General features: G+C 42.9%; 1 protein-coding gene across 4 annotated transcripts in view; it reads left to right on the top strand.

The window, feature by feature from the left end:
- The window catches only part of Ptp99A (Protein tyrosine phosphatase 99A), a 727,568-nt gene that overhangs the window by 569,431 nt on the left and 130,637 nt on the right, over nucleotides 1-27,500 (top strand). For all 4 annotated transcript variants that reach the window (XM_070090786.1, XM_070090785.1, XM_070090787.1 and 1 more), the window contains 2 exons: nucleotides 17,768-18,033; nucleotides 18,196-18,328. In XM_070090786.1, coding sequence (XP_069946887.1) covers nucleotides 17,768-18,033; nucleotides 18,196-18,328 — 399 coding nt within the window. The remainder of the gene's footprint in view (nucleotides 1-17,767; nucleotides 18,034-18,195; nucleotides 18,329-27,500) is intronic.

Here is a 27,500-nt window from a genome sequence, read left to right as displayed (position 1 = left end):
TGACGGCCTCATTCAGGGCCGGAGAAATGTCAGAGCTGGAACAATTGCAGAGATCGTTTACTGCCTGCATAGAGTCAATAAAGCATTTAAATTACTGGGGATGCTTTAATCTTAAAGTTGTACTCACTGGAGCGGAGGAGAGAGAGATGCAAGATAATATATACCTGGAAGGTACTTGCGGGCCTTGCCCCAAATCTACACACTGCCATAACATACTGGAGCGAGATATATGGGAGGTAGTGCAAGATAAACTCAGTGACAAGCAGGGGTGCAGTGAACACAATAAGGGGACACAGTGTCAACATTCATGGTCGCAGATTATTCAACATCTTATCAGAAGATATCAGAAACACTGCTGGGACAAGTGTAGAAGTCTTCAAGTGGAAGCTTGACAAGTATCTTCGCCAGGTGCCAGAGCAACCAGGCTTTGATGGATATATGGAGCTACGGGCCACTAACAGCAACAACCTGGTTGACCAGGCAAGCACCAGACGAGCCTGGCAGCGCTCCGAGAGTAGGAAAACTTTCGGAACTTATCAGATGTATATCAAAGGTATTCTGTGAGGGTGAACTGGTCGCGAGAGTGGCAAGTTAGTGTTGATGGTGTTGCTGAAATAAAAACTGATTATAACTGTGACCATAATTTTTCAAAGGGTGGACCAGTGAGCTAAAGGAAGGCCTCGGTCAGATGACCAAAAGCTCCAACGGCGGATCATTTGACTACGACCCATGTCAGGAAACACTTTTCCTGTTTCCTGACGAACCTAACCTAACCTAGTGTGGCTGTGTTATGTAATGTTAGAATATGTTAGAGGTTCTGAATAACCAAAAGGTTCTAGTGCTTTTTAGATACAATGGAATAACAGCCTTCCATCACCTCTCCCCTACTTTTCTTCTCTCATCCCTCCCCTACCTTCCTTCTCTCACCCCTCCCCTACCTTCCTTCTCTCACCCCTCCCCTACCTTCCTTCTCTCACCCCTCCCCTACCTTCCTTCTCTCACCCCTCCCCTACCTTCCTTCTCTCACCCCTCCCCTACCTTCCTTCTCTCACCCCTCCCCTACCTTCCTTCTCTCACCCCTCCCCTACCTTCCTTCTCTCACCCCTCCCCTACCTTCCTTCTCTCACCCCTCCCCTACCTTCCTTCTCTCACCCCTCCCCTACCTTCCTTCTCTCACCCCTCCCCTACCTTCCTTCTCTCACCCCTCCCCTACCTTCCTCTCTGCACCCCTCCCCTACCTTCCTTCTCTCATCTCTCTACTGCCTTCTTTCTCTCACCCCTCCCCTACCTTCCTTCTCTCACCCTTCCCCTACCTTCCTTCTCTCACCCTTCCCCTACCTTCCTTCTCTCACCCTTCCCCTACCTTCCTTCTCTCACCCTTCCCCTACCTTCCTTCTCTCACCCTTCCCCTACCTTCCTTCTCTCACCCTTCCCCTACCTTCCTTCTCTCATCTCTCCCCTACCTTCCTTCTCTCATCTCTCCCCTACCTTCCTTCTCTCATCTCTCCCCTACCTTCCTTCTCTCATCTCTCCCCTACCTTCCTTCTCTCATCTCTCCCCTACCTTCCTTCTCTCATCTCTCCCCTACCTTCCTTCTCTCATCTCTCCCCTACCTTCCTTCTCTCATCTCTCCCCTACCTTCCTTCTCTCATCTCTCCCCTACCTTCCTTCTCTCATCTCTCCCCTACCTACCTTCCTTACCTCTCATTTCTCCCCTACCTTCCTTCTCTCATCTCTCCCCTACCTTCCTTCTCTCATCTCTCCCCTACCTTCCTTCTCTCATCTCTCCCCTACCTTCCTTCTCTCATCTCTCCCCTACCTTCCTTCTCTCATCTCTCCCCTACCTTCCTTCTCTCATCTCTCCCCTACCTTCCTTCTCTCATCTCTCCCCTACCTTCCTTCCTTCTCTCATCTCTCCCCTACCTTCCTTCTCTCATCTCTCCCCTACCTTCCTTCTCTCATCTCTCCCCTACCTTCCTTCTCTCATCTCTCCCCTACCTTCCTTCTCTCACCCCTCCCCTACCTTCCTTCTCTCATCTCTCCCCTACCTTCCTTCTCTCATCTCTCCCCTACCTTCCTTCTCTCATCTCTCCCCTACCTTCCTTCTCTCATCTCTCCCCTACCTTCCTTCTCTCACCCCTCCCCTACCTTCCTTCTCTCATCTCTCCCCTACCTTCCTTCCCATTTCATAACAACTTCAGTGCCTTGCACTGTTATTAGTGTGTATTGAGCCGTTATCAATTTTTGTGCTGCATTGTGCTGTTATCACTGTGTATTATGCTGTTGCGTGTATTGTGTCATCTGTGTGTATTGTGTTGTTGTGCATTGTGCTGTTATAAGTATATTCTGTTATCAGTATATTCTTTTATCAGTATGTATTGTGCTGTTATTGTGTATTCTTCTATCGGTGTATGTTGTGCAGTTATTAGTATTGTTCACTTATTGTGCTGTGTTGTGGGGTTAGTCATGCGAGTGTAGGGCCACGCGCGCGCGCGCGCTCACTGGTATCGTCATCTGGTCTCATCATCTCTGCTGTCACCATTGAAGTAGTCCTCTGTTTCCTACATTTTTATTACCCGGTGTTTGCTCTGTTCATTCCTTTGTCTCCCTCCCTCTTTCGTACATCTACCTCCCTCTTTTTTCCCTTCCTTCTAGGCCTGACGTCATCTTCCATATTCCTTCTGCTGGTCTCGGCTCCCTCAGTTACTATTAGTCTCCACCACCACTCTTCATTTCTCCTCCACCACGCCTCCCTACCCCCCTGTTCCTCATCCACGTCTCCCTACCCCCTGTTCCTCATCCACGTCTCCCTACCCCCCTGTTCCTCATCCACGTCTCCCTACCCCCCTGTTCCTCATCCACGTCTCCCTACCCCCCTGTTCCTCATCCACGTCTCCCTACCCCCCTGTTCCTCATCCACGTCTCCCTACCCCCCTGTTCCTCATCCACGCCTCCCTACCCCCGTTCCTCATCCACACCTCCCTACCCCCCCTGTTCTCATCCACGCCTCCCTATTCCACTTTTGATCGTAGTATATTAATGCCAGTCCTGTCAACCAAAAGACTCGTGGAACTTCATGTTCATGAAAAAAATGGCAAGAAACCATTATCTCTGGCCTTTAGTATTCTGTGGAGGAGGAGCCAGGACACAGGTGCCATCCCACAGTTATTAAAAATAAAAAACAGTGATATTGCTTCAGTTCATCCAGGAGGCATTAATGCAAACACGGAAAACTATAACCCATTAGCGCTAACCTCTCACTTTATCAAAATCTTTGAGCAGGTCCTTAGAAACAGGAGTATCAGTCGCTTGGATTCACAACAATTGTACAGTCCTGGGCAGCATAAATTTAGAGCATGTCGCTCTTGCCTTTTCACAAATCGTAGACCATTATGGTATGGTGTGGTATGGTCTTGGATGCACCTGATGTGTATACTGATTTCGCAGAAGCTTTCAACGAGTGCGGCCATGATGTGATAACACAAAATGCATCCAAAAAAAATGGTGAAGAGGTTAGATGGATATTTAACTTCTTAACAGATAGAACCTGGAGAATAGCAATAAACAGAGAGAAGTCAGAGGCTTTCATAGTGAAAGGCTTTGCTCTTCAAGACCACTTTTGTTTCTCATTCTTATACCCGACAAAAACTAGGACACCAGAATCTTGATGAAAGTGACGTCCGTCGAAGACACAGCTAATCTTCAAGAGGATAAAAAGTTCCTCTTCCATTGTGCCTTAAACAACATTGTGATATTCATTGAAGACAAGTTTCAATTGCTTTCACAGACAGTATATACTTGTACATATAAACTACTGGGAATGCCTTAAGTCCCTTCAACAGTATTCTTGGAGTGGAGGCGAGAAAAGTACATCATAATTTACACCTGGAAAATCTTTGATGGACTGGTCCCAAGCCTGAATACGGGAAATCACTCCTTCGACAGGAAAAAACTGCCGACAGTGCAGAGTATTTTTAATAAGCAGAGGCGTGACGAGTAAGCTAAGAGAGAACTCGAGTGTCAGAGGTTACAAACTTTTCAACGCCCTCCCTCCTTGCATAAGGGAAATTGCCAACAAACCTCTGGCGGTCTTTAAGAGTGACCTGAACAAGTTCCTCAAATCGGTGCCACACCGGGTTATGGTTTGTATGTTAGACTGCGTGTAGAGGGGCTGTGTACTGCTCACGTAAAATCAGTAAAAAACAAACCAGCTATTGGTCACGCCTATTTAACTTTATACCGACGTGAATTTATTATATCATAACTTTACAACCCCTGTATTGTTTCTGTATCATTACTACCTTACTCGGTATAAGTTGTCGTTTTCCCTGACGTGTCGACCTTAGTTTTTTTGTGCAGTTACTAGTTGTGTCTTGTGTGTTTAGCTGCTTAATTTTTGTTATAACAAAGTATTTATGTTGGGACTTACGCCCGCTTCAACAACGAAAGATGTCAAAATCCGTTTATCTTGCGTGTGAAAATGTGGGGTTTTTCCCATTTTACGTCTGGCAGTGCCAGACGTAGGTTCCCCCTTTATTTTTATTTAATTTTTGTCTGATACGGAAATAAACATGAATTTGTTAGCTCGGATAAGCTTACCTTACCTTACCTTCTTACCTTACCTTCTTACCTTACCTTCTTACCTTACCTTCTTACCTTACCTTACCTTCTTACCTTACCTTACCTTCTTACCTTACCTTACCTTCTTACCTTACCTTCTTACCTTACCTTACCTTCTTACCTTACCTTACCTTCTTACCTTACCTTACCTTCTTACCTTACCTTCTTACCTTACCTTACCTTCTTACCTTACCTTACCTTACCTTCTTACCTTACCTTACCTTCTTACCTTACCTTACCTTACCTTCTTACCTTACCTTACCTTACCTTACCTTACCTTTTTACCTTACCTTCTTACCTTACCTTCTTACCTTACCTTACCTTACCTTCTTACCTTACCTTACCTTCTTACCTTACCTTACCTTCTTACCTTACCTTACCTTCTTACCTTACCTTACCTTACCTTACCTTACCTTACCTTACCTTACCTTACCTTACCTTACCTTACCTTACCTTACCTTACCTTACCTTACCCTACCCTTAACCTAAGCCGGTGTCCGAAAAAAAGTCACAAAAAATGTCAAAATTTTGGCTAGGAAAAAGTCACGTTTTATTTAAATACCGTAATAAAACAAAAAATATTTTAAGTCTGTTAAGTGACAATACATGACTTGTACACGTTGACAACAATTTATATATGGTGGCATTACACACGTAAAAAATCTTTTATTCAATTTCTTAAGCAAAGTAAGGCACTGAAACAGAAACATTTAAGTCAGTCATATATTGACAATACATGACATGTAGAGATTGAAAACATCTTACATAATATCGTGGCATTACATGTGTATTCAGTGTTAGGTTGCTATTGTTACTTTTTCTCCTGTGACTTTTTTTTCCTGGCTCTCCCTACCCTATCCTGCACCATCCCACTCCACCCCACCCCACCCCTAACGGCCCCCTTCAGTGCAGACAAAATCGCTGAGCTGGAAAATGTACAGAGAATCCTTACAGCTCGTATAAACTCGGTCAAGCATCTGAATTACTGGGAGCTCCTGAAGTCCTTTGAACTGTACTCCTTACAACATAGGCGAGATAGATACATGATAATTTACGCTTGGAAGATACTGGAGGGACTGGTCCCTAACCTTCACATTTTTTTCTTTACATATGAACACAGGAGGCTTGACAGACTGAGGAAGAAACCTCGGTGAAAACAGGAGAGCGATGAGTACACGGGGATTCATTAAGTATAGAAGACCACGACTTCAACATCCTCCCTTCATGAGAACATAAGAAAGAAGGAACACTGCAACAGGTCTACTGACCCATGCGAAGCAGGTCCATGCCACTCCCCGGCTTAAAACAATGACCACCTAGTCAGGTCACTTCCGCTTAAGGAAGGAGCACGGCACCAGACCTGGGAGCCCAAGCTAGTCAAATCCAACTCACACCCACCCACACCCACTCATGTATTTATCCAGCCTATTTTTAAAACTACATCAGGTCTTAGCTTCTATGACGGTACTCGGGAGTTTGTTCCACCCTACAAAGCTTAGCTGGGAACAACATTTTACTGAAATTTCAAGCTTTCAGAAATACATGCACGGCAATTTATTAGAAATTGACCCACTCCCAGGAACACAGGTGAAAATGATGTATCAGAATTTACACCCGGGGAATTCTGGAAGGATTTATCCCATATCTGCGCTCCGAAATCACTTCCTGTGGCTTTAGAAGCATAAATCAGATATGATAGCAAGAGTCTCGGCAGCCTGCAAAATACCCCAGTGAAAAATAGGGATGCAGTGAATACACTAAGTGGTAAGTATAAAGGGACTGTGTTCAACACCCTTCTTGCATAAGGAGATTGTCTAGCAACCCCCCGCCCCCTAGCCGTCTTCAAGAAGGTAATCAAGTTCTCAAATCAGCCCCCTGATCATCGTAGTTGTAGTGCCTACGTGGCCTGATCAGGCCATCAGCCAGGAGGCCTGATGGGGGGGGGGGGTTAGTGACTCCAGGCATTATTTACAGGCTAGACAGGTTACAGGCAGACTAGTCCTTAATTGGAGGACAGGTAGCGCAAGCAGTCTTCTCGTATTTAGGTCCTCCCAGCTCAGGCATTGGTTCGAGTGCATCCCTTTAAATTTTCCACAGATGGGTTTTGTTCAGGTTGTGAGGGTTGCACATAAGCGTTGCGTACTCGAAGTTTACGTGTATCTACGAGAAGTGTCTTGGAGTAATATCCTGAGAAGGGTCACAGGTGGGTATGTCATCAACATTGTTCTTACATTTTTGATGTACAGAATCCCAAAGAATTGTTGCTGACATTTCTTAAGCATGTCCTTGCATATGCTGCTGAAGTCATCATGTTTGTGTGAGTGCATATGCTGCTGAAGTCATCATGTTTGTGTGAGTGTATAGGATGCTGAAGTCATCATGTTTGTGGAAGCCTCACTCACACAGTCTTTTTCGACAACAGTAGCATTTTCTGCCTCAGTTTATTTTTCACGCGCGCATGTTTGTGCATGCGCGCGTGCGTGAGTTGCCTGTAGGTTGTTGGCATCCTCCTTCCGGTGTGATGCCAGGCACAGGATGCCATGGTGGCATCAGGGCCCTAGCCAAGCTCCGTTTCCCCAGAACTGGCCTGGTGGGGGTTGTCTAGGCACGCCACCTGTGACAACATAAGCCTGGGGGGCTCACATCCTCTTACACATTCCCTCAACACTACTTAACACTTCCGACCATCACCACTACCGCTGACATACCCCCCCCCCCCCTCTTCATCCATTCACCATCATAAACTTAATCATCTTCATAACTATCATCGTTGTCGTCGACACTGTCGTGGCTGTCGTCATTATCACGATGGAAACACAAATTCAGTGTAATGAGAACCTTTATTGACAACGTTTCGCCCACGAAAACGTTGGCAATAAAGGATCCGATTACACTGCATTTGCGTGTGCTTCCATCGGGCTCGGTGTTTTATGACATTTCTGTTTATCGTCATTTCCACATTGTCAACTTATGGAACGTTTGTTTATATTGTTAGGTCATCGTTCCCACTCTTGGTTTTCACTCTCCTCATCTTCCTCTCTCGGGCTCATTGATGTCTCAATCGAAGTTTAGTGTGTAGATAAGTGTAATGTCTTCAAGTGTGAAGATGAGTTTCTTCTGGGAGGGTGAGAGGTATCTTGTTGGAGATATTGATTCACGTGTTTCCTTGGCCGGGATGGTCTGCATCATTGAGTGGCAAATGCACTCATTCACTCTTGATTCACCCTTCGACTTGCTTCTTAGCCTAGATTTTCCCACTTCACCTTAACCTTTCTGCCACGACTAATGGCAAAAATTAAAACCCTATACTCAACCCCTACTCATACATTACATTTAATCTCGATATCCCCAGCCGAACTCTCCACACCCCCCACCCCTCCGCAACCTGCTTACTAGTGCGGCCCCAGTGTGGCTCTCACTGACATTAAGTACCGAGCCCAAGGAAGGGAAATCTTTTTTGGGAGAAATATATAGAGTGGAACTTGAGTGAACACTTCTTGCACCAGGATAGTGTGTCCGGGCAGCTCTGGTCATTGTGTAATATTCTTCCTTCCCTTCCCTCTCCCATACTTTCTCCCCACTTCCCTGACCCCCATACTTTCTCCACTTTCCCCCTTGCCTCAATACTTTCTCCCTACTTCCCTGCCCCATGCTTTCTCCCTTCTTCCCTGTCCCAATACTTTCTTCCTACTTCTCTGCCCCATTACTTTCTTCCTTCTTCCCTGTCCCAATACTTTCTTCCTACTTCCCTGTCCCAATACTTTCTTCCTACTTTCCTGTCTCAATACTTTCTACTTCCCTGCTCCAGTACTTTCTTCCTACTTCCCTGTCCCAATACTTTTTTCCTACTTCCCTGTCCCAATACTTTCTTCCTTCTTCCCTGTCCCAATACTTTCTTCTTACTTCCCTGCTCCAGTACTTTCTTCCTACTTCCCTGTCCCAATACTTTCTTCCTACTTCCGTCCCAATACTTTCTTCCTTCTTCCCTGTCCCAATACTTTCTTCCTACTTCTCTGCCCCAATACTGTCTTCCTACTTCTCTGCCCCAATACTGTCTTCCTACTTCCCTGTCCCAATACTTTCTCCCTACTTCCCTGCTCCAATACTTTCTTCCGACTTCCATGTCCCAGTACTTTCTTCCTACTTCCCTGCCCCAATACTTTCTCCCTATTTCCCTGCTCCAATACTTTCTACTTCCCTGCTCCAGTACTTTCTCTTTACTTTCCTGCCCCAATACTTTCTCTACTTTCCTGCCCCAATACTTTCTACTTCCCTGCTCCAATACTTTCTTCCTACTTCGCTGCCCCAATACTTTCTCTCTGCTTCCCTGCCCCAATGCTTTCTCTCTGCTTCCCTGCTCCAATACTTTCTTCCTACTTCCCTGCTCCAATACTTTCTTCCTACTTCCCTGCTCCAATACTTTCTTCCTACTTCCTTGCTCCAATACTTTCTTCCTACTTCCCTGCCCCAATACTTTCTCTCTACTTCCCTGCCCCAATACTTTCTCTCTACTTCCCTGCCCCAATACTTTCTACTTCCCTGCCCCAATTCTTTCTACTTCCCTGCCCCAATACTTTCTCTCTACTTCCCTGCTCCAATACTTTCTTCCTACTTCCCTGCCCCAATACTTTCTCTCTACTTCCCTGCCCCAATACTTTCTACTTCCCTGCCCCAATACTTTCTACTTCCCTGCTCCAATACTTTCTCTCTACTTCCCTGCTCCAATACTTTCTCTCTACTTCCCTGCTCCAATACTTTCTTCCTACTTCCCTGCCCCAATACTTTCTCCCTACTTCCCTGCCCCAATACTTTCTACTTCCCTGCCCCAATACTTTCTACTTCCCTGCCCCAATACTTTCTCTCTACTTCCCTGCTCCAATACTTTCTTCCTACTTCCCTGCCCCAATACTTTCTACTTCCCTGCCCCAATACTTTCTCTCTACTTCCCTGCCCCAATACTTTCTCTCTAATTCCCTGCTCCAATACTTTCTTCCTAATTCCTTGCCTCAATACTTTTCTCCCCATTTCCTGCCCCATACTTACTCCCCACTTTCCTGCCCCATACTTACTTCCCTGTCCCATACTTATTCCCCACTTCCCTGTCCCATACTCCCCACTTCCCTGCCCCATACCCAACACTTCCCTGTCCCATACTCCCCACTTCCCTGCCCCATACTTACCCCCCACTTCCCTGTCCCATACTCCCCACTTCCCTGCCCCATACTCCCCACTTCCCTGCCCCATACTTACCCCTCACTTCCCTGCCCCATACTCCCCACTTCCCTGTCCCATACTTACTCCCCACTTCCCTGTCCCATACTTACTCCCCACTTCCCTGTCCCATACTTACTCCCCACTTCCCTGTCCCATACTTACTCCCCACGTCGCTGTCCCATACTTACTCCACACTTCTCTGTCCCATACCCCCCACTTCCCTGCCCCATGCATACCCCCCCACTTCCCTGCCCCATACTTACCCCACTTCCCTGCCCCATGCTTACCCCCCACTTCCCTGCCCCATACATGCCCCCCACTTCCCTGTCCCATACTTACTCCCCACTTCCCTGCCCCATACATACCTCCCACTTCCCTGCCCCATACATACCTCCCACTTCCCTGCCCCATACATACCCCCCACTTCCCTGCCCCATACATAACCCCCACTTCCCTGCCCTATACATACCCCCCACTTCCCTGCCCCATACATACCCCCCACTTCCCTGCCCCATACATACCCCCCACTTCCCTGCCCCATACATACCCCCCACTTCCCTGCCCCATACATACCCCCCACTTCCCTGCCCCATACATACCCCCACTTCCCTGCCCCATACATACCCCCACTTCCCTGCCCCATACATACCCCCACTTCCCTGCCCCATACATACCCCCACTTCCCTGCCCCATACATACCCCCCACTTCCCTGTCCCCAAGTCATACTATAAATCCAGGTTAACTAAACAAATCACTTGTTATCTTGCAGTAGTACTGGATGTAATAATGCTGAGGGAACTGCCTTTACATTGGTCTCCCGTCAAAGAAGGCTACCTTGGTGCTGGCTAAGGGCTCCTGATCCAAGGAATTTGACCGATCTTTCATTTCCTCGGATCAAACGTGATTACCTCCCATTCCAGGAGCTGTATGACCCCATGCGACTAGTTTCGAAGGTTTTTCTGGGCTTTGAGTCTTGAGACCAGGTGGTTCGTCAGTGAGTCTTGAGAAGGTGGTTCGTCAGTGAGTCTTGAGACCAGGTAGCTCGTCTTCCTCGTCAGTGAGTCTTGAGACCAGGTGGTTCGTCTTCCTCGTCAGTGAGTCTTGACCAGGTGGTTCGTCAGTGAGTCTTGACCAGGTGGTTCGTCAGTGAGTCTTGACCAGGTGGTTCGTCAGTGAGTCTTGACCAGGTGGTTCGTCAGTGAGTCTTGACCAGGTGGTTCGTCAGTGAGTCTTGACCAGGTGGTTCGTCAGTGAGTCTTGACCAGGTGGTTCGTCAGTGAGTCTTGACCAGGTGGTTCGTCAGTGAGTCTTGACCAGGTGGTTCGTCAGTGAGTCTTGACCAGGTGGTTCGTCAGTGAGTCTTGACCAGGTGGTTCGTCAGTGAGTCTTGACCAGGTGGTTCGTCAGTGAGTCTTGACCAGGTGGTTCGTCAGTGAGTCTTGACCAGGTGGTTCGTCAGTGAGTCTTGACCAGGTGGTTCGTCAGTGAGTCTTGACCAGGTGATTCGTCAGTGAGTCTTGACCAGGTGGTTCGTCAGTGAGTCTTGACCAGGTGGTTCGTCAGTGAGTCTTGACCAGGTGGTTCGTCAGTGAGTCTTGACCAGGTGGTTCGTCAGTGAGTCTTGAGGCCAGGTGGTTCGTCAGTGAGTCTTGAGGCCAGGTGGTTCGTCAGTGAGTCTTGAGGCCAGGTGGTTCGTCAGTGAGTCTTGAGGCCAGGTGGTTCGTCAGTGAGTCTTGAGACCAGGTGGTTCGTCAGTGAGTTGAGACCAGGTGGTTCGTCAGTGAGTCTTGAGACCAGGTGGTTCGTCAGTGAGTCTTGAGACCAGGTGGTTCGTCAGTGAGTCTTGAGACCAGGTGGTTCGTCAGTGAGTCTTGAGACCAGGTGGTTCGTCAGTGAGTCTTGAGACCAGGTGGTTCGTCAGTGAGTCTTGAGACCAGGTGGTTCGTCAGTGAGTCTTGAGACCAGGTGGTTCGTCAGTGAGTCTTGAGACCAGGTGGTTCGTCAGTGAGTCTTGAGACCAGGTGGTTCGTCAGTGAGTCTTGAGACCAGGTGGTTCGTCAGTGAGTCTTGAGACCAGGTGGTTCGTCAGTGAGTCTTGAGACCAGGTGGTTCGTCTTCCTCGTCAGTGAGTCTTGAGACCAGGTGGTTCGTCTTCCTCGTCAGTGAGTCTTGAGACCAGGTGGTTCGTCAGTGAGTCTTGAGACCAGGTGGTTCGTCTTCCTCGTCAGTGAGTCTTGAGACCAGGTGGTTCGTCTTCCTCGTCAGTGAGTCTTGAGACCAGGTGGTTCGTCTTCCTCGTCAGTGAGTCTTGAGACCAGGTGGTTCGTCTTCCTCGTCAGTGAGTCTTGAGACCAGGTGGTTCGTCTTCCTCGTCAGTGAGTCTTGAGACCAGGTGGTTCGTCTTCCTCGTCAGTGAGTCTTGAGACCAGGTGGTTCGTCTTCCTCGTCAGTGCTGAGTCCACAATTTTGAAACAGAATTTACTTACTTTTATATTACTTTTTTTAATCAGGTGGTATATCACGCTTACGGAGTCGTGCATATCCCTTGGGGTTCATATAACGCTTGGGGAATGAGAGACATTCAGGTTCTACCCAAGGAAATGAGGATAAGTCCAGTTCCTTGAATCAAGAACCTTTCATTGTCATAAAGGCAACTCCCTTGAGGGGTTTAGAGCAAAAACCTTCCCTTTCCCTGCAAATGCACTCACACTGTGACATCAGGTGCGTGCCTGCACTTGTGTGCATGACGATCATGTCTTCCAATTGTATTTACAATCTTAACTGTGTCATCAATCACTAGTCATTGTACGATATCTATGATACAAGGAAACACCTCTGGAATCGGTTTAATGCTAGGGGCCATAATAAGAACATGGATATCATCACAGCAGATCACGATACATTTGAATACTTCCTGGCAGCACGTTATGCGTGAAGTAATATTCGACCATCACTTCCTCGTGTATACAGTAAAGTTCATCGTCTTCGTGACTTCAATCTGCCGTTATCCGGTAGTAGTTCTTAAGTATCATACAGGCTATCTTTATTCTTCAAAGTACGTCGCTCATTGACTAGAAACATTATTAGACACATTTAAGAATTTTTCCTTCGTTGTCGCACAGTCTGGGATTCCATAACGTGTTGTATCTGCAGGGTAGATTCTCCTCCTCCCCCCACTTTCTCGGGATCCTGTTAGAAAATTCACTGTTGACATTGAACACAGTCAATAATTGTTAGCCTATCTCCTGTCAGGCCATAGATAACACTGTTAGAGCGATGTCACTGAAACGCTTCTGGTCACCAGGAACTTTGCGACTTACTCATGTCATCGAATATCACTTCAATATCTGTCATCATCTGATTCATTGAAGTGACGAATTTTTGTAATGCGAGGGATGACAAAATAACTTTTTTTGGGTTTTGCTGCGACGTCCACATCACTAGCTTATTTTCTGTTGTGCAAGTTATGCTTTTGTTTTCTTTTCTCTCGACTGCTGGGTTAGGTACACTTGAACGATGACTCAAGAGACCTTCGGCTGTAAAAAAAAAATGCCATTGACCCCGTGACTTGTTTCTTGTTCCAGTTAATGGTTATTTAATTTTGTCACTGTTGTCCCATGTGAGGTTAGTGAAGACGTACGACTGTACACTTCATGGAAGAGTAATTTTCTGAATCATTGTAGCACCAAAGCTGTTTAATTATCTTCCATCACAACATAACACCCCAATCATTGTAGTACCAAGGCTGTTTCAGTCTCTCCCAACACAAAGCGCGACACGCCATGGACGATTCAATGTTTAGATTAATTCCCATTGCTAGTCAGTGTCTTCACTGAGTATGGAAACAAGCATTGTTTAGGGCGCTTCTCACAGGTCACGACACGTTTTAGTCTTGGCCGAGTGACTGATAAATTTGACTGAGGGATCGCCTTCCACTTCTTCATTTAGCATACCATATCTGGTTTGTGCATTTTTATTAATCCATACATATAGGGTAAAGATGGATTAGTGGAAGTAAATTTTTTAATTGATTCATCTTTGCCTTTCAGTAGAAGTTTTATTGTTTTATTGAAATTGCTGTTAACGGTTTCTAAAGGATTCTTTCTAAGTTTGGAATAGGTTTCAGTATCATCTAAGAGATCATTCATTTTATCTTGGCAATCATTTTCTTTCATAATTACTATTGTATTTATTTTATCTCCTTTAGTAAGGCGCAGTTTTTTATTATCAATAAGTGTGTCATAAGACTTAAAGAGGTTTTGAGGGCAACTGGGAATATTTTGTTCTAACATAGAGCTATATACCTTCCCCTTACTAAAGATGAATTAATTAAAAAATAAATGCAATAGTAATTATATATATATATATATATATATATATATATATATATATATATATATATATATATATATATATATATATATAATTATATTTATATTATATATATTATATATATATATTATATATATTATATATATATATCTTATAGGGTGCATTTAGTTAGCATTGATTGCCCTAGATTAATAGAAATTAATGAATTAAACCACAAAGTCAATAAATGAAACCGTAATGACACGCAAACAGAAAAATACGGGGCTACCGAGCACAGTAGAAATACTGCATATAATAAGATAATCGTTGTTTTAAGCTGAACATTCATCCATTAATTGTCTTAGCAATAGTGAAGTAATGTCTTTTTAAGAGGATAAGCCGCTGCTTCATCGCCTATTCCCCCCCCCCCTTTTCCTCTCTCCTGCTCATCGCCTTGTTGCAGGTCACCAGTCATCTGGCTCAGGTTATTACCCGTCGGGTCTTCATTATCTGTTTTTACCCGCGAGGGAATATTCATTAGTTGATTAAATAACTGAGGATAATTAGCACCAGCGAGGTTTCCCACAGGCAAGGTAGGTCATTCTCGCATCAGTGATGAACGTTTAGATTAGAACTTTGTCACGAAGACACGGTTGATGGTACCACGTGAGTGACATTGGAGGGTGTTGCTTCTGCTGGAGGGCAGTGCCAAGGTGGTAATGTGGAGGGCAGTGCGACATTAGCTCTTCAGTCGTACCTTACCTTATATATTTTTGAGGAGTTCCGAGAGTTTTTCTACTCCTGGAGCCAGGCTCGTCTGGTGCTTGCCTAATTAACCAGTCTGTTTCTGCTGGTGGCCTGCTAACCCACATATCAATCACAGTCTTATTGATCTGGCACCAGGTGAAGATACTTTTTCAGTTTCCTCTTGAAAACTTCTACACTTGTCCCAGCAGTTTCTGATATCTTCTGGCAAGATGTCGAATAGTATGAGGCCATGAGCGTTGATACAGTGTTCCCTTATTGTGCCCACTCCACCCCTGCTTTTCACTGGGTTTATTTGGCACTTTCTTCCATATCTCTCACTCCAGTTTCTTATATCAGTATGCAGATTTGAGACAAAGCCCTCAGGTACCTCCTTTCCCTTCCCCTCCCTCCCTCCCGCTCCATTGAGTACATTTTAAAGACTTTAAGGCGTTCCTGGTAATTTAAATGCCTTATTGGCTCCATACGGGCCGTAAGCGATCTCTATTTGTTCTAGTTAGCCCCCCCCCCCGAGAGAAGTGCCCTCTTGCTTATTCTGTGGCTGCCAGTGCCACGTTAGTTCTGTGGAGGTCAGGCATCTTCCATCTGGCACACCCCCCTCCCTTAACTGTTTGGCTTTGGCGTATCCGGTCATGACGTGATGAATTCGGGCGTTCGGTTTTTTTAACACCTTTTTTTGTGTGTATTTATCAAACGGTGTGGGTGTATGTGTGGGGGTGGGGGGGATGGGAAGTCGAGTTCTTTATATAAACAGTTCATTAAGCGGTATTTATACAGCATAAACTCTTTAACACATCACTGAGTCACACCAGAGACAGTGCCAAGGGGGGGGACTTAAACACCCCCCCCCCCCCCAAAAAAAAAAAAAAAAAAAAAATTCCCTGTGCTCTCAGTAACAATAGTAATAATACTAATGCTGTTTCATAAGTCTCCTAGTCTCTTCTAGATAGCCACACCTAAGTCCCCCTAGTATATAAATTCATACACCTATAGAACGAATGCACGCACGCACACAAGAAAGAAAGAAAAGAGCACTGGAGCATGCCTGCTGGTCCATGCTTGGCAGGTTCCTCATACCCACCCAGAGACAGACGAGTCAGAAGATGTTAAGTAGTATTTCTTTGGTATCAGGGATTGGATCTAACGACCCCTAGAGAACAAAAGGACCAGACGACATAACAAAATACTCAGAGGAATCGATAGGACAGAAACAGGCTGTTTAAAAGGTGGGAAACAGGTATTCGCAGCACAGTTGGAAGCCAGAGACAGACGAGTCAGAAGACGTTAAGTAGTGTATTTCTTTGGTATCAGGGTGGTCAAGAAGTGGAATGGCCTCAATGAAGAAGTGGCTAAGGCAGACTCCATATATAGCTTTAAGAATATGTACGATAGGACTCACAAGGCTAGGAGAGCGAATCTGGCAAGCGGCAAGTTGAATGGCAGATCCAAGAGGCATGTGCACACTTATACTCACTAACGAAAACCTTGAGTAGCTTTAAAAATAGGTTTAAGTACATGAGTGGGTGTGGGTGTAAGTAAGTAAGTAAGTTTACTCAGGTATACACAAATACAGTTACATGGAATTATCATACATACATTATCATACATATGTGTAGAGAACCTAGGATGACTTTTTTGGGTTATCCTAGGTTCTCTACACATATGCTGCTATGTATGATAATTCTATGTAACTGTATTTGTGTATACCTGAATAAACTTACTTATGCCCACACCCACTCATGTACTTAAACCTATTTTTAAAGCTACTCAAGGTTTTCGTTAGTGAGTATAAGTGTGCACATACCTCACCTGTTTGTAGTTACAGGGGTCTAATTTAACTCTTGGATCTGCCATTCAACTTGCCGCTTGCCAGATTCGCTCTCCTAGCCTTGTGAGTCCTATCGTACATATTCTTAAAGCTATATATGGAGTCTGCCTTAGCCACTTCTTCATTGAGGCCATTCCACTTCTTGACCACCCTGATACCAAAGAAATACACTACTTAACGTCTTCTGACTCGTCTGTCTCTGGCTTCCAACTGTGCTGCGAATACCTGTTTCCCACCTTTTAAACAGCCTGTTTCTGTCCTATCGATTCCTCTGAGTATTTTGTTATGTCGTCTGGTCCTTTTGTTCTCTAGGGGTCATTAGATCCAATCCCTTGAGCCTTTCCTCGTAGCTCATACCCCTTAACTGTGGAAGTAGTCTCGTTGTATACCTCTGAACTTCGTCCAGTTTCTTAACATTCTTCCTCAGGTGTGGGTTACATAATGGTACTGCATACCCCAAAATGGGCCTGACATGTGTTGTATAAAGCACCCAGAATAACTCTCGAGATTTCTGAAGGCCACTTTCAAGTTTGTTAGGTAAGCATTGGCTGTGGAGGTGGTTTATTAGAGGATAGGTAAAATGATAATATCCAAACCATAGGAAAAAAGGAAGTCTTTTGGATGATAAATTTATAAAGACTTGTGGTTTAGGGTAGCCTTTATATACTGTGCAGTATTGTATATGGATGGAGAAACATAGAAATTATTTACACTATGTATATTAGATTACTGTGATATTTAGTGTTTTTATTAAAGAAATATCAACATACTATGGCTGAATTAGAAGATTATTTTTAAGATTTCTGTGATCACTTTGGAGAGAGTAGTTTTTCTGCTTTTGCGTTTTGGTCTTTGTGTAGCCGTGTAGAGTAACCTTTCAGACGTTATGCACTAACCTTTTATAGATTGAGTTAGGTAGCAACTAAGGTAATTTATTAAATACATGCTCAGTTTCTCTCTATCACAATAAGGAAATGAATACTTTTAAAAACAGACTGATTATCTATAATATTTTTTTCTTTAACCAGTTCCTGCTGACCAATTTAAGCTACAATACAATGTACGAAGTGAAGATACGTGGTGGTACTTATTCGCATTTCTTCTCCGAGAACAACAAGACATACAAGGGAGCATTTTCACACCCACGCAAGATCCTGCTTTACCCAGACTGTCACAAGATGCCTCACCCAGATGCCAGTGGACCTGGCTTTGAAATGAGTGCAGGCATCATTGCTGGCATCATTTGTGCCACCTTTGCCATCTTCTTGCTTGTCATTGCCATGGTCATCTGGAGGCAAGTATTGTATTGTTGTTTTGTATGGGTAAGAATTAATACACTACTATAGTATTTGGTATAGATATTATGCACTATGCATACAAACATTGTGGAATTAAGAACATTCAGTTTTCTATATTGATAGTCACTGTGGTATTTAATTCCCTTGCAATTTTCCAGGCGATTTTTTCAAGGAGCTTATTATTACCTCGATGATCCACCCAAAGCTGCACCAGTCCTTATGCATGACTGGGAGAATGACACTGGTGGGGAAGGCTCATATGGGCCTATTGATGTTCATGACTTTGCCAAGGTGGGTCTAAGTGCTCCAAATACTTCCTGTAGAGGGCATCTGATTATTAGGGATGAAGGCAGTTAGGTATTTAATATTATTTTTATAGACTTGATAGACATTGCCATATACAGTATATAAAAGGGATCAGTGTAAATATATTTATGATAGTTATTAAAATTTTGTGTAAGGTGTTAAGGGTATTCAATTAGTATTCTTATTGGTATTTAGAGTTTACTTACTGAGGGATAAGGAAATTTTAAAGTTACTTGGCCTTGGCAGTGGAATATTTATTTTGTACATTTATACAGAACTTGAGTGACGAGGGTGGGTTCATAAAATGATTGATGAAAAATTCAAACCAAAATATTTGTTATTTCCAACAAGTTGATATTTACCACAACAAAGTCATAAAACAGTTGGACTCTTCTCAGAAATTACATGATGCTCATTTTTCCCCAGTATTTTGCAGTGTTGTGTATCATTTTTACACTGTGTGTGGAACCTAAATATTTTTATAACTGCTCTATCATCGTGTATCCATGACAGAGAAAGATCTCTATGCAGAGATTTTCTGCACAGTTCCTGTGCAGCCCAGTGTTTAATACAGTGGCCCCTTGAGTTATGATAATCTTGAATTACGATAATTTTGAGTTACGATTTGCCCTCATGAAAGGAATTTAGTTTTGAATTGCAAAGAAAAATTTGAGGTACAACATGCATTTGATGGTCAGCGATTGTGGGTGGGTCTCGGCTAACCAGCGATGCGGTAGCAGGCTTAGCAGCCAGTCAGCAATGGGAATGAATGTATCTGGGTAGCATCTCATCCAATAGCAGCATTTGCACTAAAGTTTATTGTTCTCTTCAGTTTGTAGCTACAGTACCATGTGTGTTGTCTGCACCAACTTTGGATTATTTACCCTTCATAACTGCATTTGTATGATTTAATTATGGCATCTTTTGTGTTACCAAGTTGTTATGGCTCCTAAAATTTAACATCTTAGATTGTGTGAGGCTCATAGTGAATTCCTGGAATGAAGTTTCTGCTTGGTGCCACAATGCAGCCTGGAAGAACTTGTGGCTTTCAGTAACCTGTGATTGAATGATTTGATGCTGAGGAGGATGTAAACCAGGAGATTGTTGCTCTTGGTGAGGCAGTGGGGTTGGAGGTTGATGAAGAGGATGTGGAGCAGTTAATTCAGGACCAGAGACAGGAATTAACAGATGAGCTCCAGGAATTAGGGAAGATGGATGAAAAGGACTGTGGGAAGGAAGATGACCATTGGATAGCAGCTGTAGAAATTTGGGAGTTGTTTACTCATTGGGAAGGCGTGAAAAGAAGCACCAAGACATTGAAAAAACTGAACTCAGTTCCAGTGTTTTTTGAAGATAATATTTTATCTTATTTTAAGAGTCTCGGAAGAAAGCAACAGAAATGAACAACTCTGGTCAATTTTTTTCAAGAGTCAGAAGTTGGAAGGAGTTTCTCCTTCCAACCATTAGCCTCCTCTTCACACACTCCCTGCCACCACACCACCAAGGTACAGTAAAAGTTGCACTTCTGGGGTCTTGGAACAATTACTGTAAAGCCATGTAATTTTGGGTTGAGTTATGAGTTTTGAAGTACTGTACAATACTTCTTCTGGAATGAATTAATATCATAACTCAATGGACTGCTGTGCTGTATATGACATCAAGATACTCGCTATGTTTGATAATAATTTTGGAAAAAAGAATTGAATGTTCCTGCTCTTCAAGGAATTATTGGATTTCATATTTTATCATTACATTTTAAATGTAAATCTAATTGAGTTAGGTGATGAAATGGTTGACAAATTAAACTATCTTTAGAAATGTAAATTGCCCCCAAAATAACCCATAATCCTTTCACTGTTGTGACCCCTGAAATTAAGAGTGCTGAGGGTGTCATGATTTTTCATAAAAAAAATTATATCTTCTGAAATGGTAGAGAATATTTTTCTGAAGGTAATTTTTTTTTTTTTATTAACACACTGGCCGATTCCCACCAAGGCAGGGTGGCCCGAAAAAGAAAAACTTTCACCATCATTCACTCCATCACTCTTGCCAGAAGGGTGCTTTACACTACAGTTTTTAAACTGCAACATTAACACCCCTCCTTCAGAGTGCAGGCACTGTACTTCCCATCTCCAGGACTCGAGTCCGGCCTGCCGGTTTCCCTGAATCCCTTCATAAATGTTACTTTGCTCACACTCCAACAGCACGTCAAGTATTTAAAACCATTTGTCTCCATTCACTCCTATCAAACACGCTCACGCATGCCTGCTGAAAATCCAAGCCCCTCGCACACAAAACCTCCTTTACCCCCTCCCTCCAACCTTTCCTAGGCCAACCCCTACCTTGCCTTCCTTCCACTACAGACTGATACACTCTTGAAGTCATTCTGTTTCGCTCCATTCTCTCTACATGTCCGAACCACCTCAACAACCCTTCCTCAGCCCTCTGGACAACAGTTTTGGTAATCCTGCACCTCCTCCTAACTTCCAAACTACGAATTCTCTGCATTATATTCACACCACACATTGCCCTCAGACATGACATCTCCACTGCCTCTAGCCTTCTCCTCGCTACAACATTAATCACCCATGCTTCACACCCATATAAGAGCGTTGGTAAAACTATACTCTCATACGTTTCCCTCTTTGCCTCCAAGGACAAAGTTCTTTGTCTCCACAGACTCCTAAGTGCACTGCTCACCCTTTTCCCCTCATCAATTCTATGATTCACCTCATCTTTCATAGACCCATCCGCTGACACGTCCACTCCCAAATATCTGAATACGTTCACCTCCTCCATACTCTTTCCCTCCAATCTGATATCCAATCTTTCATCACCTTATCTTTTTGTTATCATAACCTTACTCTTTCCTGTATTTATTTTAATTTTCTTCTTTTACATACCCTACCAAATTCATCCACCAACCTCTGCAACTTCTCTTCAGAATCTCACAAGAGCACAGTGTCATCAGCAAAGAGCAACTGTGACAACTCCCACTTTGTGTGATTCTTTATCTTTTAACTCCACGCCTCTTGCCAAGACCCTCGCATTTACTTCTCTTACAACCCCATCTATAAATATATTAAACAACCACGGTGACATCACACATCCTTGTCAAAGGCCTACTTTTACTGGAAAATAATCTCCCTCTTTCCTACATTCTCTAACTTGCGCCTCACTATCCTCGTAAAAACTCTTCACTGCTTTCAGTAACCTACCTCCTATACCATACACCTGCAACATCTGCCACATTGCCCCCCTATCCACCCTGTCATACACCTTTTCCATGTTAATTACCAGCATATGACTTGGTGTGACTCACTAATATACAAGGTTATAATATACAGTGTTATGTACAGTGATATTACAGTGCAGTAAAATCACATCTTAAGAATGTATGATGATTTACACTTTTGAACAATGTCTAAAAGATAGTGTTGAGAAAATGATCGTTTTATGAATTCTGATCAGTGATGATGACCTTGTGTAACACAGAACCATTCTTTCTGCTATTCTTTTCTGTAGGATAATAGATTCAGGGTTGCAAACAACATTTTCATAATTTGGAACAGTGAAAACACAACTTGTTCATAACTTGAGATTTCTGTATATGTAACTGTGATTAAAATATTATACAATATGGATCAGAGAAAGTATGCTACAAAAACACTTAATTAATGAGATTGCTCATATCACAAGAGAGCATGTACAATGAAACATTGCAAACTAGTTTCTCTTCTTTATACTGTGCTTTATTTACATACCTGCTACATGCTTGCACTTGGTACTTCTCAACAATACAGTATGTACATAGGTAAATAAGGGTGCTTTTTTTTTTCCCTCAGATCTGAAGGAGTTATAGTATTAGTCCCCAAGAGTGGCTTGTCTTTTATGTATTTTTAAAATATACTTTCATAGTTCTTTTGTACTCTTAGACATATTGAATGTGTCTTAATACTTCTGTAATCCTTCACAGAATGAATATTTGCAGAATGTAACTATGAATAATGATCCAGAATAAATATAGGACCAGTGTGCGTAGAAGGATCACCTTTACTCACACAGTGACAACTTGCATTGGTTTATATCAGGTGGGACAGTAGATCAGAACATTCTCAGGATAAATAATTGAACACATGGTAAGATAGACTTCATTGTTTTGGCTCGTAAGAATTCACCAGAAACAGTGTGAAAGAAAAAGTCCTCATGTTTTATTTTTTGTCCCAGCTCCAAAGCCCACTGTGCATTGGACCCCAGTCAACTTGAGTTCCATAAGACTATCAGATGTTCAAAATTGCAGTGGTGTGAAGGCTAAGAGGAAGATCACTAAAACCAAAGTTAATATCTTTTGGTGTTAATGCTATAGCAGATATTGGAAAAATAAATATTTTTTATTTTTTTTTTTTGAGAAAGTATAGAATTCATGAGTATATCTCATGTGAAGTGTGTGCCACTGTCTTTGCTGCTGCCTCCAGCAATGTCTTGGATTGCTACAGGGTTCTGTATGTAGAAAAAGTGTTTAGCCTGGTGGCTTAAGCTCCCCCTTCACACACGGAGGGCCCGGGTTCGATTCCCGGCGGGTGGAAACATTCGACACTTTTCCTTACACCTGTTGTCCTGTTCACCTAGCAGCAAATAGGTACCTGGGTGTTAGTCGACTGGTGTGGGTCGCATCCTGGGGGACAAGATTAAGGACCCCAATGGAAATAAGTTACAGTCCTCGATGACGCACTGACTTTCTTGGGTTATCCTGGGTGGCTAACCCTCTGGGGTTAAAAATCCGAACGAAATCTTATCTTATCTTATCTTAACTGTGACACCCCAGGAAATACGTTTGCCTGAAGCTTTGTAACAGCTTTCTACAAGAACATTGAGATTGTTTTTGGGATAAGTAGGTTAAAAAAGTAGTTACTATACATTGATTTGGAGGGTATTGACTATGTGATCATTTTTTTAAAGATTAGTGTACAGTGTATAAGTAGCTCACATTGTTTTTGTGTTGACTATAGTTAACATAATTTTGTATTGATTTAGGGAAGCCTCAGTGTAAGTAGTCCTATAAGTTGCATCTTTGACCTCTACATCTCCATATACAATACAGTACAGTATTGTACAGTGTGTGTGTGTGTGTGTGTGTGTGTGTGTGTGTGTGTGTGTGTGTGTGTGTGTTTGTGTGTAGATACAGTGGACCCCCGGTTATCGGCTGGTTTGGTTATCGGCCATCTCGGTTATTGGCGGGTTTTTCGGCGCCCGGTTATCGGCCGTTTTGGACGCATCCATCTGCCAGCTGGGGCAGCTTGTGCTTCAGTTTGGCTTTGTGTCTCGGTGGCTGAGGAAGTGTCTGCTCATATCCAAACATTTTGCATGTTTACCATTGTTTTTAATGGTTTTTCTTGTGGTGCAACTGAGAAATAAGTAACCATGGCTCCAAAGAAAGTTCCTAGTAAAGTTCCTGTGGTAAAGAAAGTGAGAAACACCATGGAATTTAAGCGTGAAGTGATAGAAAAGTTTGAGAGTGGTATGAAGGTGGTGGAACTTGCCAGGATGTACAGCAAGAATAAATCAACAATTACATCCATCCTGGCAAAGAAAGAACAAATCAAAGAGACTAATGTTGCAAAAGGAGTAACTTTTCTAACTAAACAAAGGCCACCAATAATGGAAGAGATGGGAAAGTTATTATTATTGTGGATTAAGGAAAAAGAATTAGTGGGAGAGTGTTGTGGAGTCGATTATTTGTGAGAAGGTAAAGCAGTTGCATGAGGATCTTGCAAAGAAAATGCCTGGAACAAGTGCTGCAATTTGTGAATTTAGGGCCAGCAAAGGATGGTTTGATAGATTTAAAAAGCATAATGGCATGCAGTGTTGTAAGGCATGGTGAGGCTGCAAGTTCTGACAAATGTGCAGCTGAAAAGTATGGTCATGAATTCCAGGACTATGTAAAGGCTGAAGGATTCGAACCCCAACGAGTGTTCAGTTGTGACAAAACAGGCCTGTTTTGGAGGAAAATGCCAAACAGGACCTACATTACCCAGGAGGAAAAGGTACTGCCAGGACACAAGCCTATGAAAGACAGGCTTACTCTTTTGTTGTGTGGTAATGCTAGTGGGGATTTCAAAGTGAAGCCTTTACTTGTGTATCACTCAGAAAATCCCAGAGTGTTCAAGAAAAACAATGTCAAGAATAGATTGTGTGTGATGTGGAAAGCTAATCATAAGGCATGGGTCACAAGGCAAATTTTCAGAGTGGGTTAATGATGTGTTTGGCCCAAGTGTGAAAAAATACTTCCTGGAAAAGAAATTGCCACTTAAGTGCCTCCTGGTACTTGACAATGCTCCTGCACATCCTCCAGACTTGCAAGACCAAGTGTTTAGGGACTTCAGTTTCATCACAGTGAAGTTCTTGCCTCCTAACACCACTCCTCTCCTCCAGCCCATGGACCAGCAGGTCATTTTTAACTTCAAAAAACTCTACACAAAAGCAGTGTTTCAAAAGTGCTTTGAAGTGACCTTGGACACTCATTTGACCCTAAAACAGTTCTGGAGGAATCACTTCACTATCCTCCATTGCATAAGCCTTATAGGTAAGGCTTGGGAGGGGGTAACGTCCAGGACTTTTAACTCTGCTTGGAGAAAACTGTGGCCAGATTGTATCCAAGAGAGGGATTTTGAGGGGTTTGAGGCTCACCCTGACCCTGACCCTGCCAACCCTGTGGACTCTATTGTGGCACTGGGGAATCCCTGGGGTTGGAGGTGAGTGACGAGGATATGGAAGAGATGGTGGAGGACCACAGGGAAGAGCTTACCACTGAAGACCTGCAAGAGCTTCAGCTTGAACAGCAACAGACTGCAGCTGAGGAACTTGCTTCAGAGGAGGAGGAAGAGGGAGTGAAGGAGGGGCCTTCTTCAGAGATTAAAGAGGTGTGTGCAGTGTGGACTAGGGTGCAAGCTTTTGTAGAGAAACACCACCCTGATAAAGCTGAAACGAAATATATCTGCAAAATGTTTAGTGACAAAACCCTGTCTCACTTCAGGGAAATCTTAGAGATGCCAGAAACAGAGCACTCTGGACAGTTATTTTGTGAGACAGGGGTCCAGTGACTCTCAAGCTGGTCTTAGTGGCAATAAAAGACAGAGAAGGGAAGTAACCCCAGGGAAGGCTTTGCTACCTAAAGTCTTTATGGAGGGGGATTTCCCTTCCAAACACTAACTCCTCCCTCTTTCCTCCTCCCTATCTTCCAGAAGCTAGCATTAGCCTTCAATAAAGGAATAAATGTATGTAATACTTCGATAATTGCTCAAAAAAAATTTTTTTTGTGAATATTTTTGTTTGGAATGGATTAATTGTATTTCCATTAATTCTTATGGGAAATGTTAATTCGATTATCAGCCATTTCGGTTATCGGCCAACCTTCTGGAACAGGTTACGGCCGATAACCGGGGATCCACTGTATATATTAATAACAACACTGCACTAGCCAAGGATTCGAACCCAAGTTGTACTGGCCCACCATTGTGAGCGAGAACCATGTAATGCCTTAACCCAAAGGACCACCGAATCCTGCTAGTATTGTTATTAATCAATACCACTGGTTTGTGGTTACAATAATATATATATATATATATATATATATATATATATATATATATATATATATATATATATATATATATATATATATATATATATATTATACATTATATATATATATTATACATTATATAATATATATATATATATATATATATATATATATAGAAAATTATATAATATATATAAATGTATTTTATATATATATATAAATATATAATTATATATAAATATATAATTATATATAAATATATAATGCATTATATATATGAATATATATATATATATATATATATATATATATATATATATATATATATATATGGGGAAGTGGAATAAGAATCTTTCCTCCGTAAGCCATGCGTGTTGTAAAAGTCACCTAAAATGCCGGGAACAATGGGCTAGTAACCCCTTTTCCTGTAAAGATTACTAAAAAGAATAAGAAGAAGAAAATTGTCAAAGTGGGAAGTCTGAATGTGCGTGGATGTTGTGCAGATGATAAGAAAGAGATGATTGTGGATGTTATGAATGAGAAGAAGCTGGATGTCCTGGCTTTAAGTGAAACAAAGCTGAAGGGGGTGGGAGAGTTTCAGTGGAGAGGAATAAATGGGATTAGGTCAGGGGTTTCAAATAGAGTTAGAGCTAAAGAAGGAGTAGCAATAATGTTGAAGGATAAGCTATGGCAGGAAAAGAGGGACTATAAATGTATTAATTCAAGGATTATGTGGAGTAAAATAAAGATTGGATGTGAAAAGTGGGTTATAATAAGCGTGTATGCACCTGGAGAAGAGAGAAGTGTAGAGGAGAGAGAGAGATTTTGGGAAATGTTGAGTGAATGCGTGGGGAGTTTTGAATCAAGTGTGAGAGTAATGGTGGTTGGGGATTTTAATGCTAAAGTGGGTAAAAATGTTATGGAGGGAGTAGTAGGTAAATTTGGGGTGCCAGGGGTAAATGTAAATGGGGAGCCTTTAATTGAGCTATGTGTAGAAAGAAATTTGGTAATAAGTAATACATATTTTATGAAAAAGAGGATAAATAAATATACAAGGTATGATGTAGCACGTAATGAAAGTAGTTTATTAGATTATGTATTGGTGGATAAAAGGTTGATGGGTAGGCTCCAGGATGTACATGTTTATAGAGGGGCAACTGATATATCGGATCATTATTTAGTTGTAGCTACAGTTAGAGTAAGAGGTAGATGGGAAAAGAGGAAGGTGGCAACAACAAGTAAGAGGGAGGTGAAAGTGTATAAACTAAGGGAGGAGGAAGTTCGGGTGAGATATAAGCGACTATTGGCAGAAAGGTGGGCTAGTGCAAAGATGAGTAGTGGGGGGGTTGAAGAGGGTTGGAATAGTTTTAAAAATGCAGTATTAGAATGTGGGGCAGAAGTTTGTGGTTATAGGAGGGTGGGGGCAGGAGGAAAGAGGAGTGATTGGTGGAATGATGAAGTAAAGGGTGTGATAAAAGAGAAAAAGGTAGCTTATGAGAGGTTTTTACAAAGCAGAAGTGTTATAAGAAGAGCAGAGTATATGGAGAGTAAAAGAAAGGTAAAGAGAGTGGTGAG

This window comes from Cherax quadricarinatus, chromosome 33, assembly GCF_038502225.1.
Source record: "Cherax quadricarinatus isolate ZL_2023a chromosome 33, ASM3850222v1, whole genome shotgun sequence".
Classification (NCBI taxonomy): Eukaryota; Metazoa; Arthropoda; class Malacostraca; order Decapoda; family Parastacidae; genus Cherax; species Cherax quadricarinatus.
This window is presented reverse-complemented; position numbering and strand designations above follow the sequence as displayed.